General features: G+C 33.0%; 1 protein-coding gene across 2 annotated transcripts; it reads right to left on the bottom strand.

Annotated features, from left to right (window-relative positions):
- Positions 1 to 13,059: 13,059 nt before the first annotated feature.
- LOC120078063 (cation/H(+) antiporter 18-like) lies at positions 13,060 to 19,411 on the bottom strand. Of its 2 annotated transcripts, none has more exons than XM_039032259.2 (4): positions 19,276 to 19,411; positions 17,787 to 17,989; positions 14,930 to 16,467; positions 13,060 to 13,981 (listed from the first exon to the last, which is right to left on the bottom strand). In XM_039032259.2, the coding sequence occupies exons 2-4, from the start codon at positions 17,973 to 17,975 to the stop codon at positions 13,309 to 13,311; spliced, it is 2,400 nt and encodes a 799-aa protein (XP_038888187.2). In that variant the 5' UTR covers positions 17,976 to 17,989; positions 19,276 to 19,411; the 3' UTR covers positions 13,060 to 13,308. The 2 variants fall into 2 exon arrangements, with proteins under 2 accessions (XP_038888187.2, XP_090173953.1); XM_090317827.1 differs by having other exon boundaries at positions 17,787 to 18,210; positions 19,276 to 19,398.
- Between the last annotated feature and the right edge of the window lie 685 nt (positions 19,412 to 20,096).

The following is a 20,096-nucleotide window of genomic DNA, read 5'->3' as shown; positions in this document are numbered from 1 at the left end:
TCCTATGTAAAGAGTTTACATAAGACTGAACCATGAAATAGTCACTTTTTACGTTCTAAACACCGTTTTATGTATAAAACTGACTATTTCGTTAATTGATGACCTAGGTAACTTAATCTTAATCCTGAGCTAACTACGAAATCCTGTTCACTCAGAATTATCCTTAGATCTGCATAGGTGAGGGCAGCTCAATATCGCTGGCCCAATAAGCCTCCCATTTCAAAGGTAAGATCAGGTGGATAGCTGGGAACATAGAGTACAAGACGGAATTCATTCCTACTTGTTATAGGGATAGTAGATAGGTTGTTCCCTTTAGTACTCAATTCAGGTCTTGAACAAGGGGCCCCACCCTCTCCTTGGCCCGAGAGGGATTCAGTTTATAGGTTGGACCTTAAACCAATTGTTCATTAGAGGATCAGTGGAACTTAAGGAACAAGATGTAGTCTTGGGGGTAAAACGGTTTTTATGACCCAGTCGAGATTACGAAAAACCTGTGAAGGATTAGCTTACTGATTATGGTTATATCAATTGGACAGAAATATATCTACAGTGAGGGGAGTGTAACTACGGGACTTTAGTGGAATGACCCATTAGTTAACAAATATTGATTAATTAAGTTAAAGAGTTTTACCGATTAATCTCGGATTGTTGGAGCCCATGATCTGTAGGTCCATTAGGTTCCTCTACTAGCTCATATGGAATAAACTTAGAACAGTATGATAGAATAATTCAAATTGTTCGAATTAGGTGAAAAGAGAGAAACCGACAAGTATATGTGATATAGTGGTCGGTTTTTCAGTTTATAGATATAGCTTTAATATTTAAATGTGATTTAAATATCAAGAATATGAATACGTTCATATTCGGAAGCTCGAAAATAATGGAAATGGTCAAAGATGTAAAAAGTCAAAGAGTTGACTTTTGACTTAGAAAAGTCAAAATTTGACCGACCTTATATTCAAATGTGATTTTAATTTTGAGAAAATGAATGTGGATTCATTCTCGAGAGGTCAAAATTAGTCAACATGGAAAAAATCATAAAAAGTCAAAATATTGATTTTTTGGTCAAAGTTTGACTTTGATCAAATGAGTATTTTGCCCTTTGACTAAAGGTAATGAGAAAATCCAAACTTTTGTTGGATAATTCCACTAACAAAATAGTGGGCTAAGTGTTAGCTTATAGTGGAGACATTAAGCCCACTAAGATAGTGGATTATAGGTGTTGGATTTTTATGAATTTATTTCATACAATTGTTGCTTTGTTTTTTCTATAAATTGGGCTTTCAATTTGGATGAAAAAGGTTTTGACATTTTGCCAATTTTGTTTTCAAAATTGGGCTGGAAAAAAAACCCAAACCCTACCCCAATTCCATTTTCTTTTTCCATCTCTTTCTCTCTCTCGGTTTCTTCATCCACCGGGTCCCACAATCTGGTTTCGAGTCCAGAGGATAGTAGGTTAACTCTAGTGGTGGTCTGGAAGAATTCGGATCGAGATTCAGTGAGGAAAAGTGGTTTTCGGGAGCTTCAAAGGTAATTTTTTTATTACTATTTTCCCTACTTTTTGCATGCTATTTTCCTTTAAATTAAATGCAATTAGAGTGTAATTAGGTCATTTTTCCGCTGCGTATGTCTTGTGTTCCATCAGTTGGTAGATTGCATGGAGGTTTTCCACTGCTTTGAGTGCTGAAGTTTGAAGAATGTCTTTAACTGGTATGGCACTCTTTCCCTTGTTATTTTATTGTTCATAGCATGCCGTTAATGAAGATTTGTTTGCATAACTGTGCGTTTGAATGTAAATTGTTGTATGTCGGTCACTTTGAGATCGGACGATCCGAATGTACTCATGGAACTCTTCGGTAAGATATCGTTCAAAACAGATCTAAAGTACTATAATTAGATTAATTATAAAGATAAGCATGCATGCAATAAAACAAGTAAAAGGGGAAAAAGAATACAAGCTTTATAGTCTTTGAAAATCTTCTCCGAACCAGCTCCAATCTCCTCACGAACAATTTGTAGACCACCATGAGAGTCTTCCCGACTATTCTCCAGTCTTAGAACAGGATGGTGGGATCCGGTGAATGACTAATTTTGAGAGGAAAAAGCTAAAATTTTAAGAGGAAATTGCAATGAGATTATCACATAATCTCATCCAATTCCACTATGGCCAAGAGTTTTTCATAAGCATTAAACACTCCCTTTTAAAGACCATTACATGCAAACATGCAACTTTGAGTTTGATGAGAATTTGACACTAAAAAATCCACTAACTCAAAGTGGGATTTAGTGAGACAAATGTCTTCAAATGCAGACAACACTTAGCCATGCAAAAGTTGGCATTTCTCACTCACAAATGTTGGATCTTTCTACTAACTTGGTCAAAGTTTGACTCTCAAAGTCCAAAGTCAACAAATTTTACTTTTTGACTTTCAAAAATCAAAAGTCAACAATTTGATTTCCATTGCATTTTCTACCTAGTCAACAATTTGACTTTCAATGCAATTTTGACCAAATCCATTTAATTTAAAAAATTTATTATAATAACCAATTTTAAAATTAAATTAATATTAAATAATTAATTAAACAATTTGATTAATTTAATTTAATATTAAATCCAACACTAATCCCAATTTATATGAATCTCTATTCATAATCTTGATATTTAAATCTTATTTAAATATATCTTATTTTCTTTGTCTTTATGTTTAATTCACAATTAGGTTAAATATATCGTATATATTTAACGCTTTGCTTCAAAACCCGAATTTGAACACTTCAAATTCATTCGTCACACTATTCTAAGGTTTAGTTCGATATGAGCTAGTAGGGTGACCTTATGGACCTACAGATCATGGGCTCCAACGATCCGCGATTAATCGACTAAACTCTTTAACTTAATTAACCACCATTTGTTAACTATCGGGTCACTTCACTAAAGCCTAATAGTTGCAGTCCCCTCACTGTAGATATATTATCTCCACTCCATATAACCATGATAAGTAAGTTAACCCTTCACAAGTTGTTCATAATAACAGTTGGGTCAAAAATTGTTTTACCCCCGAGATTACATCTTACTCCTTAAGTCCCACTAATCGTCAATGATCAATTTTTTTGTGATCCAATCACTAACGTCCCCCTCTGGCCATTGAGAGGGTGGGGCCCCTTGTTTAAGACTCGGAGTCAGCACTTAAGTGAACAACCTCTCTACTATCCCTAAAAGCAGGTAGGAGTGAATTTCGTCTTGCACCCTATGTCCCCAGCTATTTACCCCGTCTTACCCCTGAAATAGGAAGCTTATTGAGCCGGCATTGTTGAACCAACTCTCGCCCATACAAATCTAAGGATAATTCCGAATAAACAGGAGTTCATAGTTATCTCAGGATTAAGGTCAAGTTACTTAGGTCATCACTTTGAAATAGTCAGTCTTAGACAGTAAACAACATGATAAAGTAAGAGTGACTTAATTCTTGGTCCGATCTTATGCAAACTTATTGCATAATGCGCCCCCACTCCTTGTGTCAATACATGAACGAATCTGGATCACTTCGTTTATAGCACTTTACAAAAAATTGTAACAATTACAGGGTGGGCCGCATCCGATAGTGTTAACAGAATAAGGTACCCAACGTTATTCATATACAATAGACCATTTTACCTATTTATTGAACTTGATCCATTCTTATGTCTCCACATAAAGTTAATGTATTCAAATAATAGCCATGGTTCTTTGGTTTATTGGATTTAGACTTTACAAGTGTAAATTCACATATTCAATAATAGTTTTATTGAATAAACGTCAATGACATCTTTATTGATAATAGAATATGTTTAACATTACAAACTGTGAGTTTTAAGACATATAACTAAACATGTCACTCCTTTCTCCTTCTTCTCGTTCCATTACTTTAACCCCCATTGATTATGTCCTCAAAGATTCATCGATTTCATCCTCAATCCATCTGTATTAATCGTCTTCTTTTTATGTGTTGAAATCGATTTATGAACTCATCTCTGTGCTTGTAAACATAGTTTCTCTATCCAAGGTAAGACTCTAATTTCGTATTTAATATTTTTCTCTTTTCTTCTTGTTTTGTTGTTGAAATTATTATATGATACCTTCATTTTGCCTGTTTCTTATATGAACCCATAGTGTAACACCCCGCACATTTTTTAGTAATAATGTAATTTCAGTAACTTTATTATTTGGAATTTCAGTAATTGTTATTAGTTGGAGGGAATTTTCGGAATTTTGGACTTCAAGTGTAAGTGCGAGAATTTAATTGTTGGCGTGAAATTATTCAAATTGGAAATTAATGGAAATTAGAAATTAATGGCAGGAATTAATTTTCTTTTGAAACGGAAAGGAATTTAATAGTATAAAATGGAAAGGAATTAAATGTAATTATATTCATTTCCTCTTTTTTTTTATTGTTATTATTATTGTTGTTGTTTTTTTATAAAATGTCAAACCCCACTCCCTTTTCTTCCTCACGTTTGTGAGCCCGTCCGACGCCGCCCGAAGCTGCCGCGTCAGTTTCTTCTTCATGACCTCCATCCACCACTGCTCAAGCGTCGTTCGCTTTTGCCGTCACTGGATCTATCGATTTGGGTATGATTTCTGCCGTTTGGGTTTGTTTTCGGTTGATTCTTGAATATTCATTTACTTTTGGCATCAATTGGTTGATACCCATTGTGTTTCAACTTTGGATTCAAGTTTGTGAAGGTATTGAGGTGTTGTGCAGTAAAGTTGGAGTTTGTTTTAGCGAGTTTTGGTAAGTTTTATGCTTTGATTACCCTCTTATGGATTAATTTTGGTTGTTGAGAAATTTTGGTAAAGTCATTTGGAAGTGATTTTTTTGACGAAGCTACATATGGATAATTTATTTGAGACATTGGTAGTGAAGTATGTATTTGATTCAAGTTTAATCATGTAAGTCTAATTTCAAATTATGATTAGGAGGTTGATTCAAGAATTTCAATCAAGATGAAGAAGAGTTTGGTTTGCTAATTATTTGGGCTTAAAATTGGAGGTTTGGAAGGTGAATTCAAATTGGACCACACCTAGGTAAGGTTATCTGGAAATATTCTGTAATATTTGGGTGTTTGGAATTTGGCCTTAACTATTAATTTTAAAGCTTAGTTTTGTTTAGGCTTGATTAAGGATTCAAGAATTTCACAAAGATTCAATTAGTTCAACCTAATATCAAGGTAAGTAATCTTACTACTGAAATTGCCCACGGGCCAGACATTAGATGTTTGCTAGCATGATAAATGTACGATATGGCAGAATGTTAGCATGATAGAATAATAGTATAATATGATCAAAGTGTGTTCTGGTACGAGATCTGAATTATTTATTTATGTATATAGACACTTGAATGCTAGTATGAGATAGTATGTGCTTCCATATGGTTGTATTTGATATGATGATGTTGAGGTATACATGTATGTTGTAGAACCATGATGTTAAGATATATGTGTATGTTGTAAAGCCATGATGTTGAGGTTTGTATGTATGTCATAGATTCGTACAGTGATGATTATGATGTTGAGACTATGCAAATGTCCTTACTGATTAGTTAGATGCCTATTAGATTTTGTGTTTCCTTCGGGATTCACCAGTTTGTGTTTCCTTTGGGATTCACTAGTTTGTGTTTCCTTCGGGATTCACCAGTTTGTGTTTTCTTCAGGATTCACCAGTTTGTGTTTCCTTCGGGATTCACTAGTTTGTGTTTCCTTCGGGATTCACTAGTTTGTGTCTCCTTCGGGATTCACTAGAGGTAGTGGGCATACTTAACTACAGTAGAATAGGACTCAGCCTCCTTCTTGTTTCATGTGCATATGTGTCTCATGAGGACTAGAGTATTTTATATGTTTCACCAGAGGTGAGTATCTAGAGGACATAGATGCCCAGCCTGACCCCAGTAGTGGGGTTACTTACTGAGTATTTTATACTCATTCTTTCTCATGTTGTTGTTTCAAGTAAGCTTTGAGACGCGCGGGCGAATGACAAGCGGAATCCGTGATTGAGCCATTGGGACCAGTTTTTATGCTTCCGCTCATAAGACTTAGATTTCCTTCATATTTTTGCTAAATTTTCAGTTTTGATGTTTGGAACTTATTATTAAGAATTTTTTTTCATACTTATTTATTAACCTTTATTATTTATGGGTACCCTATTATTATTTTTAATATTTACATTTAATAAAGGACTTTTGAACTCCCCTTATCTATTTAGCATTTATTTCATCATAAAAGAATATCGTTTTAAGTTCCATGCATGCATGTATTTTATAACAACCTAACTTAAGTCCTAGGTGGTTTGGTCGTTACAGTTGATATCAGAGCCCATGTTTTGGGTTCTGAAGACTGACTTACTATGCAAGTCTAGATTGTCCCTATGGCTCATGAACGGATTCCTCGTCATCGCTAGGTACGTCTTATCAATTACCAATTGTAAGATAGTTGTGCATTAAAATATTTGTTTATCTTAAATGCACCAATTATGTTCTAATGCTAGGTTAGTGACTCGTTAGAAGTTATTATAAGAGGATTATCAGGTACGACACTATAAAAGGAGAAAAATAAAATAGGGTAAATAATGAGGTCACTTGGCACTAGTTAATATCATGGAAATTATGTTAGAAACGAACAAATATATACCTCAGTTCAGCAATGTTAAAGGTTGATGAAACTATGTAGAGTTATGACAATTTAGGAATGAAGGTATTTAAATGTTTAAGCCAATGAATAAAATTGTCGAGACAAGAATTGATCAAGGACTAGTGTTATGTTTTGTGTTGGATAGTGCAATCGGTGGTAGTATAAATACACATTCTAGTGCTCAAGTATAAGGTTAAAAATTATTTTATGGATCAGAAAGAGAAAAAAAAAAGACTATGGATTTATTAATGGTTTTCAGATATTAAAAACAAACATTTTGAGAGAAATTTTTGAAAGGATTAATAAGTCATAATCATTTGGGTAATACTACGACTTGATGAACTAGGTAAAATATGTGTAATGATATAAAGAATTCTTTTGGAATATCTAGCTAGGTAGATGTCATTAAAGGAAGCTAAAATAGTTGGACATGACCTTGGACTTAAACGGGTTAAAGCAAGGTGTTATTTGTTTAGGTTGAAGGATTATTTTAGTATACCTAGACTAAACCCATAGCCTTATTGTGTTAAGGAGATCCAAGTTAGACAGATTTGAAGAAACAAGAGTCTTTTAGAGTTTAAACGTATGCAAATTGGCAAAGAGGAGTTCTACAAGATGGAAATTCTTAGTGAGAGAGATAAGATTTATGGAGGAGTTAAATAAAACATATAGTAAAGAGATTATGTTCCACTTGGAAAGTGGAAAAAAAAAAGTATCCAAGAAAGTTTACTCTTTTGGAAAGAGAAAGGAATTTAATGTGGTCAAAACTCCTAAGTTAAGTATGGTTTGGACGCATGATATGAGGGGTTACAAGGACTTTGTTTTGGTGTAAAAGAAAAATATCTCATTATCATGTAGAACTTTAGGAGAATATGAGTTGGATGGAAAGATAGCTCACATAGGTGATCGGTATGGAACTTTGTTTTAACACAAGAATCTGTTACCGAAATAAAAGGTTGAGAAGGGATAAGCTAAAATGGAGTTACCAGTATAGTAGATGTTCAAGAACTATTGACATGGTATGTCGAAGTTTCATTAGTTAAGAGGTAAACCATTGAGGGCATTATTAATATTTAAGAGATTTTGATGTAGTGTGCAAGACCATCAATTTGATTTAAAAAGGAACTTAATCCAGCTCGAGGTAGACAAAAGTGGTATATGCACAAAAGTAAGTAAGTTGCTTCTTCCAATATCACCATTGGCATAAGGGATAGACTAGGCAATAAAGTTGAGTTAATAGTAAGAAGTTACTAAAAGTGGGTTTGGAGCATTATAAGATGGTATGTATTCTCTTGCATGGGCAATGAGTTAACTAGCTTTAAGGAGTACGCGTAATCCAAGCTAGGACTTATGAATCAAGAAGGTTTTATTGTTAAAAAAGATGACTTCAAGGATCAATTATGGTTAGTATGAGATTATGAAAATGTGTTATCAATTGACTTATGCTTTAGCATCCAGGGACTTCAAAACCTCATTTTCGGGGGAATTCTGGATTTGTTCGCAGCGGGGTCTAAGTAATGATATGTGATTGTTTCAAGCTTAAAGAATAATATGAGGATGGCTCAAGCAAGTTTTATAGCTCATGACAGCATAGAGCCTCATGATGAGTTTCTCATGAATATGAGACTTAATTAGACAGAGTTATTCTCAGACATGTAGACCCTAAGAGAGACATCACAGTCGGTGCTTCTAGAGTAGAAGTAGTATTCAGTTGAGCAGACTTATTCTGGTATATATCTTCAGATGACGCATTATATAGCATGACCAGTTTCTCCACTACACATATGAAGTTTTCCCTGTGACAGAATGGTAAGCTCAGATATATATTTTTAGTGGATAAGACTTTCTTAAGCTCACGACAGTTTTCATAGTTCTCAGCTTGAGTGTGTTAAAGTATTGTCGGTTTTCAGCATCTTAAGTTTCATAGTTATATATGGAAGGGGTTGTCACACCTCTTTTGATACTAGTTTCAGCTATGTCAAACAGTGACTCTCGTTTTACATCTAGTTTTTTGAAGAGTCTCCAGTTAGCATTGGGTACTCGATTGGATTTTGGTACAATTTTTCACCCATAGACTGATGGTCAAATAGAACGTCTGAACCAGATATTGGAAGATATGTTGTGCGCTTGTGCACTAGAGTTTTCAGCGAGTTGGGACTCTCACCTGCATTTAATGGAATTCACATATAATAATAGCTATCAGACTGCCACTAGTACATTTCCATTTGAGGCCCTATATGGAAAGAGTTGCAAGTCTCCAATATATCGGGGTGAGGTTGGTGAGAGGAAGTTATTAGGACCTGAATTGGTGTAAACCACGAATGAGGCAATACAGAAGATCAGGGCTCGTATGCAACCAGCTCAGAGCAGACAGAAAAGCTATGTCGATGTAAGACGTAAGGACCTGGAATTTGAGACTAGTGTGAAAGTGTTCTTAAAAGTGGCACCCATGAAAGATATTCTAAGGTTTGGCAGGAAGGGAAAGTTGAGTCCGAGATTCATTGGACCTTTCGAGGTCATGGAACGAGTTAGCCCCGTAGCTTATCGTTTGGCATTGCCCCCAACACTATCTTCAGTTCATAATGTCTTCTATGTTTTGATGCTAAGGAAGTATGTGTCAGACCCGTCCCATGTAGTTGACTACGAGCCCTTACAATTGAATAAAAACTCGAGCTACAAGGAGAAGCATATAAAGATCCTCGCCAGAGAGGTAAAAACATTACGCCGCGGGGAAATTGCTTTTGTGAAAGTTCTGTGGCAAAATAAACAGTTCAATGAGGCTACCTGAGAGTGAGAGGATGAGATGAAGGTCCAGTACTTGGAGCTTTTTCAAGAATGAACTTTCGAGGACGAAAGTTCTTTGAGGAGGGAAGAATGTAACACCCCCGGAGTATTTTTTTTTTTCAAGAATGAACTTTCGAGGACGAAAGTTCTTTGAGGAGGGAAGAATGTAACACCCCACACATTTTTTAGTAATAATGTAATTTTAGTACTTTATTATTTGGAATTTTAGTAATTGTTATTAGTTGGAGGGTATTTTTGGAATTTTGGATTTTAAGTGTAAGTATAGGAATTTAATTGTTGCCGTGAAATTATTCAAATTGGAAATAAATAAAAATTGGAAATTAATGGCAGGAATTAATTTTCTTTTGAAACGGAAAGAAATTTAATAGTATAAAACGGAAAGGAATTAAATGTAATTATATTTATTTCCTTTTTTGTTTTATTATTATTATTGTTGTTGTTGTTGTTGTTGTTTTTAATAAAAAGTCAAACTCCACCCCATTTTCTTCCTCACGTTCGTGAACTCGTCTGACGCCGCCCAAAGCCGCTGCGTCAGTTTCTTCTTCATGACCTCCGTCTACCACTGCTTAAGCGTCGTTCGCTTTTGCCATCACTGGATCTATCGATTTGGGTATGATTTTTGTCGTTTGGGTTTGTTTTCGGTTGATTCTTGAATACTCATTTACTTTTGGCATCAATTGGTTGATACCCATTGTGTTTCAACTTTGGATTCAAGTTTGTGAAAGTATTGAGGTGTTGTGTAGTAAAGTTGGAGTTTGTTTTAGCGAGTTTTGGTAAGTTTTATGCTTTGATTACTCTCTTATGGATTAATTTTGGTTGTTGAGAAATTTTGGTAAAGTCATTTGGAAGTGATTTTTTGACGAAGCTACATATGGATAATTTATTTAAGACATTTGTAGTGAAGTATGTATTTGATTCAAGCTTTAATCATGTAAGCCTAATTTCAAATTATGATTAGGAGGTTGATTCAAGAATTTCATTCAAGATGAAGAAGAGTTTGGTTTGCTAATTATTTGGGCTTAAAATTGGAGGTTTGGAAGGTGAATTCAAATTGGACCACACCTAGGTAAGGTTATCTGGAAATATTCTGTAATATTTGGGTGTTTGGAATTTGGCCTTAACTATTAATTTTAATGCTTAGTTTATATTTAGGCTTGATTAAGGATTCAAGAATTTCACAAAGATTCAATTGCTTTTTGGTTCGACCTAATATCAAGGTAAGTAATCTTACTACTGAAATTGCCCACGGGCCAGACATTAGATGTATGCTAGCATGATAAATGTACGATATGGCAGAATGTTAGCATGATAGACTAATAGTATAATATGATCAAAGTGTGTTCTGGTACGAGATCTGAATTATTTATTTATGTACATAGATACTTGAATGCTAGTATGAGATGGTATGTGCTTCCATATGGTTGTATTTGATATGATGATGTTGAGGTATACATGTATGTTGTAGAACCATGATGTTGAGGTATATGTGTATGTTGTAGAGCCATGATATTGAGGTTTGTATGTATGTCATAGATTCGTACAGTGATGATTATGATGTTGAGATTGTGCAAATGTCCTTACTAATTAGTTAGATGCCCATTAGATTTTGTGTTTCCTTTGGGATTCACCAGTTTTTGTTTCCTTTAGGATTCACCAGTTTGTGTCTCGTTCGGGATTTACCAGTTTGTGTTTCCTTCAAGATTCACCAATTTCTGTCTCCTTCGGGATTCACCAAAGGTAGTGGGCATACTTAACTACAGTAGGATAGGACTCAGTCTCCTTCTTGTTTCATGTGCATATGTGTCCCATGAGAACTAGAGCAGTTTATATGTTTCATCAGAGGTGGGTATCTAGAGGACATAGATGCCCAGCCTGACCCTAGTAGTGGGGTTACTTACTGAGTATTTTATACTCATTCTTTCTCATGTTGTTGTTTCAGGTAAGATTAGGGACGCACGGGCGAATGACAAGCAGAATCTGTGATCGAGCCACTGGGACTAGTTTTTATACTTCCACTCATAAGACTTAGATTTCCTTCATGGTTTTGCTAAATTTTCAGTTTTGATGTTTGAAACTTATTATTAAGAAGTGTTTTCATACTTATTTATTAACCTTTATTATTTATGGGTACCGTATTATTGTTTTTAATATTTACATTTAATAAAAGACTTTTGAACTCCCCTTATCTATTTAGCATTTATTTCAACATAAAAGAGTGTCGTTTTAAGTTCCATGCACGCATGTATTTTAGTAACGGCCTAACTTAAGTGCTAGGGGGTCGGTTCGTTACACATTGAGCCCTTATCAAAACTGCAGACCTGATTTATCTCTAGAGATTATTTATTATGAACCTTATTGGCATGTTGTTGATTGCTCCATTAATGTTTTAACTCGCAATGGGATTTGCACAACAAACTTATGAATATAATTTTGAATCATTACTTTCCCTTTTTTTCCTACTTAAAAAAGTTGTAATTAGATAAATAATATTAAATAATATAATTTAGGATTACGGCTTCATAACTTATCGGATAGTAATTAGACAGAAATCAAATAACAATTGGTATTATTGACAATTAGTATCAAATAGTAATTAGATAACAATTAGATAGTAATTGATATCATTAGCAATCGACATCAGATAACAATGAAATAGTAATTAGATAACAAACATTATCAAATAATAATTAGTATCACTAGGAATTGGTATCAAATAATGATCAGTCAACAATTAGATGGCAATCAATATCATTGATAATCATCATCAAATAGAAATTATATAAGATAATATTTAGTGAATAATCAAATAATAATCGATATTATTAGCAATTAGTATCAAAATGAAATCAAACAATAATCAAATGGCAATTAGTATCACTAGCAATCAGATAACAATCAATATCAAATATCAATTTAACAACGATCAAATAGTAAATCAATATCATTAGCAATCTATATAAGATTGCAATAAGATAACAGTCAATATCAAATATCAATCAGACAGTAATCAAACATCAATCAGATAGCAATTGGTATCATTGACAATCAGATGACAATTCAACGACAATAGAATGCAATCGCACATTTTTAATTGTGAGGACATTTTGGTCATTCATCTATTTCAATTGGGTTGCGGTTGTTATTTTGCCAATTTATCAACGTAGTCCATATATTTAGACCATGGATGTAATTTCATTATTCTTTTTTGACAACCTTGCAATTACCCCAATATTTTATATAATATAACTAAGTTACATTTAAGCTATAAAAAAATGAAAAAGAAATAGTTATCGAATAAGTTTTCGTTTTTTTTCTTCATCAAATAACAAAAAATAAGTTGGTTACCAAATATATTCCTATTTTTAGTTCTTAAAAACTAGAAAACAAAAACAAGAAATAAGAAATAAGAAATGGAAATTGGAAAATGAAAATGTTATTAGATGGGGGTTACATTTAGTTGTTTAATTCTAAAATCTTATCTAAATTTTAGAAACATTGTTCAAAATTTGGAAATAAGAAATGAGATGGATTATCAAGCAAGTTTGCTTCTTAAAAAATGAGAAATAAAAACAAGGAATAAGAAACAGAAAATGAAACACCATCAAATAGGCTCCGAACGTTCCTCTTTTTTCGATCTGTACAGTTTACAATAGAAAATCTCTAACACCATGAATGTACACACTCCTTCTAATGATCACACTATAAATTTTTTTTTATAAATAATTCTTCAATATTGATATACGTTGCATCAATTCAAAAATGAAATTAATTTGGCAAAGAGTGAATAGAAAGAGCATTCATACTCTCTTGATACTATAAATTTTATAGGGGATTTTGTTACTACTTATCTTCCTTGGGTAATACCATCTCTGTAGACGTGAATGAAGAAGACAACAATGGACCACGAAACTGTTTTACAACCAAGATTGAAGCTGATGTTGATAGCTCCATTGATGTCAACAAGCTACCGACAGGACCTAACTCCGGGCATTCGACATTGATCTTGAAACGAAGACACTCCACTACTTGCCCTTCTGGCGATTGACCCACCAATATCAAATTGCATCTACTGAACTCTCTTATTACTTCAATGGCATCGTTGAATGTGCTCACTACCCTCTCTTCATACCTTAAAGACTTGTTGTTGGTTTTCTTCCCATTGAATTCCATCAACATTTTCTGATCCATGACTGCTGAACCCTTACAGTCGTCTTTGCTCATGTCAACCATAATGGATTCTACGTCCATGTTCGAGCTCAGAAGGAAACGTACGATATTTAAGGTTATTCTAGAATGCTCTGCCATTCTCCGACCGAAGGCTAGAGCTTCACGATCATCACGACCGCCGAAGAAGAAGACAGTTATGGTCGAAGAGATGTTGCTGGCGCAGATGTGAGACCCATTTCCAAATCCTCTATCAACCAAGATTCCGATGGAACATGGTGATTGTTCCAAAACTTTTTGATTAACCCATTGGAAATCACCTCTTGTTGCTTCCAAAGATCCATCAAATCTGCCATCCATTTCAATCATCTCAACTATAGCATCCTTTAAAATTGATGTAGACAATAATGTTTTATCTTGATTCCTAAATTTTAAACTGTATTTTAGTCTTTAACCTTTTAAAAATCATTGTTTTATTTTTTTAGCTTCTCATCAAATGATTAGTTTGTTAACTTAAAAATAAAAGGATTAAATACTACTTTTGGTCCTTATACTTTTGATTTTCGTTTATTTTGGTCTTTCTACTGTTAAAAAATTTATTTTGGTCTCTGAACTTTCAACTTTAGTTCATTTTAGTCCCACTACTTTCAGAATGTACATTTTAGTGCTTAATTTTTTAAAAATGACCATTTTGATCATTTAAAAATGAAAATAACGAGATTAAAAATGATCACTTTTTAGAAGTATTAAGAATCAAAATGAACCAAAATTTAAAATACAAAGACTAAACGTTGGGACCAAAATGGACCAAAATTTAAAATATAGAGACCAAAATGAACATTTTGAAAGCATAAAAACCAAAACTAGAAGTACATGGACCAAAGTATTATTTAAACCCGAATAAAATGTACAAAAAATAGTTATTGTTTGACCACCTAATATATACTCTCATCCATTCTCTACAATGATTTTTTCCCTTTATTTTGCATAGGCAAATATTTGAGTTTTTGTCTAGTACATTTAATTGTCTTATCATAGTATGTCACAATGTATCTTTTATTTTTACTTCAAATATTTAAGATAGACACGACCAAGAATGCATCAAAATAGTTCTGTTATGCATATGAACAATATTTTGACACATTCCAAGATGCACCCATTTTCGTGCCTCCACTCAAATTACTTTAAAAAAATAAAAAAATATTTTTTTAAAATAGTAAAAAGAGTTTGTTACAAGATGAATTGAATGATATGCACAAACATGAGGTTAAAATAAATGCATTAGGGCATATCAAACCTTTGGTGTTTGTGGAATGGGAGGATGATAATTGCGGCGCGTTTTCTCTCAGCTCTATTGCACACATCTTCATGCATATGCGAAAGCCGAGATATGGCAGTCATTGGACGTATGGACACTCGACTAAGCTGCTGGAAAGCCTCAAAAGCCACACCAATTTGATCACAAGCTGACTTACCTCCTTTGTTCCAAAATGGTCTTCCATTTTTTCTAGCTCGATGAACCATAACAATGGCTGACGACCTCTCTGTCAGCTCCATCAAATGCATTGCATAAACACAAAGCTTACTACTACCCTCCATCCCACGACTCACCTCAATCAAATTCAAAATCGAAGGAATGTTATTAATAGAGTGAAAGCAAGCCAAAATTCGAAGCTCGGAATTTGAGTCATCTCGCTCAATTGTCTTATAAGTGTATTCAGATTTGCTATTCCTCTTGGCCGGCTTGTAAACCGCCATAACAATTGGAGTAGTGAAGAAGGTTGTGATGACAGCCATTAAAACCAGAATTGCAAAGGTTTGATCATTCAAAACTTCTCGGTCTTTTCCGATGTTTAAGACGATTAGTTCCACAAGCCCTTTGGTGTTCATTAAGAATCCTAAAGCTAGAGATTCTTGAAGTGGCATCTTGCAAAAGAGTGCCATCAAGATAGTGCCAATGATTTTCCCAAAACACGCGGTGAAAATTACTAGAATGAGCAAACCCCATGATTGTGCTCCTTGGATTGTAGTAATGTTCGTTTTCAATCCACTTGAAACGAAATAGAGAGGGAGGAATAAACTAGAAACAAGATCTTCGACTTTTTCGACGAGGGCTCCGCCAAGTGGGCCGTCCTTTGGGACGAGGACGCCGACGACAAAAGCCCCAAACAGAGCATGGATTCCGATTAAGTCAGTGATGAATCCAGCGGCTAAGACGGTGGATAAAGTAGCGCAAATGTAGAGTTCGCTTACTGGTTCGCCTTTGGAGCAACGGCGGGAGATCCATCGGAAGGCCGGCGGGAGAGTGAAGAAGCAAAACAGGACAAAAACAGAGCCACAGAGGAAAACCCAGATGGAGACAAGAGGAGAACGGCCAGTGCCGGAGAGTGCAATGGCGAGGGCGAGGAGGATCCAGGCGGCGACGTCGTTGACGGCAGCAGCGGACATAGCGATGCGGCCAAGGTTGGTGGTTAAGAGGTTGAGTTCAGCTAGGATACGAGCGAGGACGGGAAAAGCAGTAATGGAGAGAGAGACACCGATGAAGATGAGAAAAGGAGGGCCATGGACGCCTTTGGAGATGGTGGAACGGAGGACATAGGAGGTACCGATGCCGAGGAGGAAAGGGAGAGTGATTCCGGCGATGGCTATGCCCATTGCGCCCTTTCCGGTACGGCGGAGAGATTTGGGATCTAACTCAAGTCCAACGAGAAAAAGGAAGAACAAAAGACCCATATTAGCTAATGTATCCAACACGGTTAGGCTTTTTTCTGGGAACACACTCTGTAGAAATCCCTGGCTACGACCTAACGCTGATGGTCCAAGTAATATTCCACCCTAACATCCACCATAACAAAGTTAAATACCATAATAGTATCAACTTTAAACACTAACCATTTGTTTTTAAAAATTAGGGTACTATTCTCACATTTTGTTTTTTATTTTTTACTCTAGTTTAAAAAAAAAACCAAGTCAAATTTTGAGAACTAAAAAAAATAGGTTTCAAAAAAGTTAATTTTGCTTTTAGAATTTGACTAAGAATTTAAGATGCAAATCATTCTAAAAAATATGGATGAAATGTGTTTAATTAAAAAAAAAAAAACAAAAAACAAAAAACCAAATGATTACTAAATGATCTTGATTTTTGGCCATATTTTGGAAACTAGGTTTCCTTAGTCTTTGAAAATGAAGCCTATCTTTTAAATTTTTTTATTCTTTTCAAATAAAAGAGTTAGAATTTTTAGTCAAATTATATAAAAAAAATAAAAAAATAAAAATATTTTTTTAAAAAAAATATTCAAGACTTGGTTTTTGTAAATATTAGTAAAAAATAGATAATTAAACAAGAAATTTAGAAGGGAAAGAATGCTTCATAGACTTAATTTTCAAATAAAAAACAAAAAACTCAGACATCGTTTAGTAACTATTTTGTTTTCGATTTTTTACTTTTGAAAAATTAAGCCTATTTCCTATTGTTTTTTTATCATGCTTTTCATTTTCTTTAAGTAAGAGAGCTTAATTTTTTTTTCTAGATTGCTAAAAATATTGGTAAAAATTGGATGACAAAGCAAGAAATTTAAGAGATTAAATGAGTATTTATAGGCTTAATTTTAAAATACTAAAAATAAAAAACCAAGACTCCGTTTGGTAGGCATTTTTGTGTCTGAAAACTAAGTTTATAAACACTACTTCCACCTTCAAATTTCTTATTTTGTTATTCACTTTTTTATAAATAGTTTAAAAAACTAATACATTTTCAAAATTAAAAAAAAAAAGGTTTTTCAAAAGTAATTTTTATTTTTGGAGCTCAATCATTGTATTTAATAAAGATTCATAAGAAACAACGAAGAAATTATTTAATTTTTAAAAAATCAAAAATAAAAAATGAAATGTTTACCAAAGGAGGTCCAAATGATAATCAAATGAGACCTTAACGATTGCGAAATAAAACCTAAAAAAATAGTTTTTAAAATTATTTTTATTTTTTAAATTTAACTAAAAATTCAATAATTTTAATTAAAAGAAATATGCAAATTGAGACGAAATAAACTTTAATTTTAAAAATAGAAAAGTTACCAACGCCGCCTAATTAATTGCAAATATAGATAACTTGCAACAGTTCATACAAAGAAAAAAAAAACATAAAAAACACATACAACGATCTCGGCGATGACTCGAGGCTCTCTAATCGGTCGGAGAAGCAAACCAAGAAGACGAGTAAGAACAACCACTAAACAAATCTGAAGAATGGCCAAAGGCAGGGCGAAATCGAGTGGGTTATCGCCTTGAAACAAGCCATTAGACGTCGCTTTCATCTCCGTTGGACACCCACCTTCCACCGTCATATTCAACGCTATTTCTGACAAAACCAAAACGAAGAATCCATTCAATTTCACACCCAATTTCTTTTAACTACCAAATGAAAGAATACAGAGCAAAAACGAAGAATGTGGGCCACTCTCGTTTTGCATCACTGTAGACGACATGTCGTTAACATTCCAATATACGCGTTCAGGTCTGGGCCGTATTTTACTGTCGGGCCAACCTAGTTTTAGAACTAGGTAGGCCCATTATGCAGGCCTACAATTGTGGAGATATAATTGAGAAAGAAAGGAGCTTTATACCTTGTATGATATCTATTATAAAACTTTAAACAAAAACAAACTTTGATACTTTTTTTCCTTCTATTTAGATCAACTTGAAAAAAAAAAAAAATTCTACTCAACATTCAATCCAACTCCAAAAAAATTAAAAAAAATTTAATTCAATTCAAATCTTATAATTTGGATTGGGTAATATAGATTGAGGTCATTTGAACACTTTTACTTTATAGATATTGGAATTATTTTAATTAAAAAAAGATAATTTAAGAATAATTACAATGAATAGTATTTTTAGGAATATATAATAATTAACTGTATATTTTTAAAGAATACAAATATAACAAATCACTAAACAAAACTTGAAACCATGTAAATTTATACATCTATTCTTACATAAATGGGAATATTAAAAATTGTTTTTTAATTTCAAATTAAGGTTTAGTTTATTATTTAAGCATGTTCTTCAAATTTTCATGATTATTTTAGTTTTCTACAAAATAGTTGATTCAAATTTGTGAATTATAGTTTATTTAAGACAAAATTAAAAACTCAATCATTATATCTGTAATTAATTTTATCCACAACAATAATATCATTAATAAAATTATATTTTATCTTGACATAATGATTAGAAATAGTTTATTATAATTCAAATAAGTCTTCATCTCATATACTAATTTAAATAAATTTCACGAAGATCCATAATTTTCATGATTTTTTTAGACTTTCATCAATAATAATATCTTCCATGACCTTTCATAAAATTTAGATCTCGAAATTTCCATCATTTGACATATATTGAAGGCCTTAAATAAATATCTTCATTCATAAATATTATCAATATTTTTGTACTTAGCTAAAATTATCTCTCTAATCGATCATTTAAGTGATAGGCAAATCGTTAATAGAGAAAGTGATACTTCACTAGTGACGAAGTAATTAATTGTTACAATATTTTCAATATAACTTTCAACATACCGTGTCACACAAGACTAAATGGATAAAAAGACCATTAAATAAAGTAAAACAGTGAAATAATCACCTGATATTTGGTGGACAGAAATTCTTGATTGGAAAATAAGAAACCAATAAGTTTGTATCTCCAAACAAAATTTGGTGAAGAAAAAAGAAAAGATGAAGAAATGAGATATTAGATGGGATGAAGAATTTTAGCACTACCACACCTCCCTTTTATACTCAAACCACATCTTCTCATGTCCATGCATTTGTTAGGACTAGGGCCTTTTTGGTAATTTTCAAAATTACAAATATTTGTATTTTTATTTTTCTAGTACACAAATATTTTTATATTGATGGATACTTCTTATAAAAATATTTTGAAATCTTATCTATCCCCATTATTGAATTTATTATGATAACTCACTATACCAAGAATAAAATTAAAATGCTTTATATATTCCTCTGATCAATCTTTTAGTTTTAAATCAATAATATTGTCTAATGTAAGATATACAATCCTAACTGTAATTTAGAGAGAGAGAAAAAAAATGTATAGAGTAGAGAGGAATATGTTCTCTATTAGAACAAAACCATCTTCCTAAAATTTTGTGGGGCTTAATATTTTTAAAAATAATTCTCTTTTATATTCCTCTAGTTGTGAGAATAAGGTGTTCTTTATTTGAGAATTATATATTACATTAATTTATATAAGAATAAACAAAAGCATATAACCCCAAAATCTTGGATGGTATGAATATTACAATCATAAACTAAGAATTATATCAATTAAAACCATAAATTTTGGTAAGTAAATCAATTTATGTTAATTATATCAATTTAGATCTTCATTTCAGAATTATATACGCATCACATTCAAACGTATGTAATTATTTAAATATCGGA

Source organism: Benincasa hispida, chromosome 1, assembly GCF_027475165.1.
Source record: "Benincasa hispida cultivar pf3 chromosome 1, pf3_genome.v1.1, whole genome shotgun sequence".
In the NCBI taxonomy this organism is placed as follows: Eukaryota; Viridiplantae; Streptophyta; class Magnoliopsida; order Cucurbitales; family Cucurbitaceae; genus Benincasa; species Benincasa hispida.
Note: the sequence above shows the minus strand (reverse complement) of the source record. Positions and strands in the feature narration are given on the sequence as shown.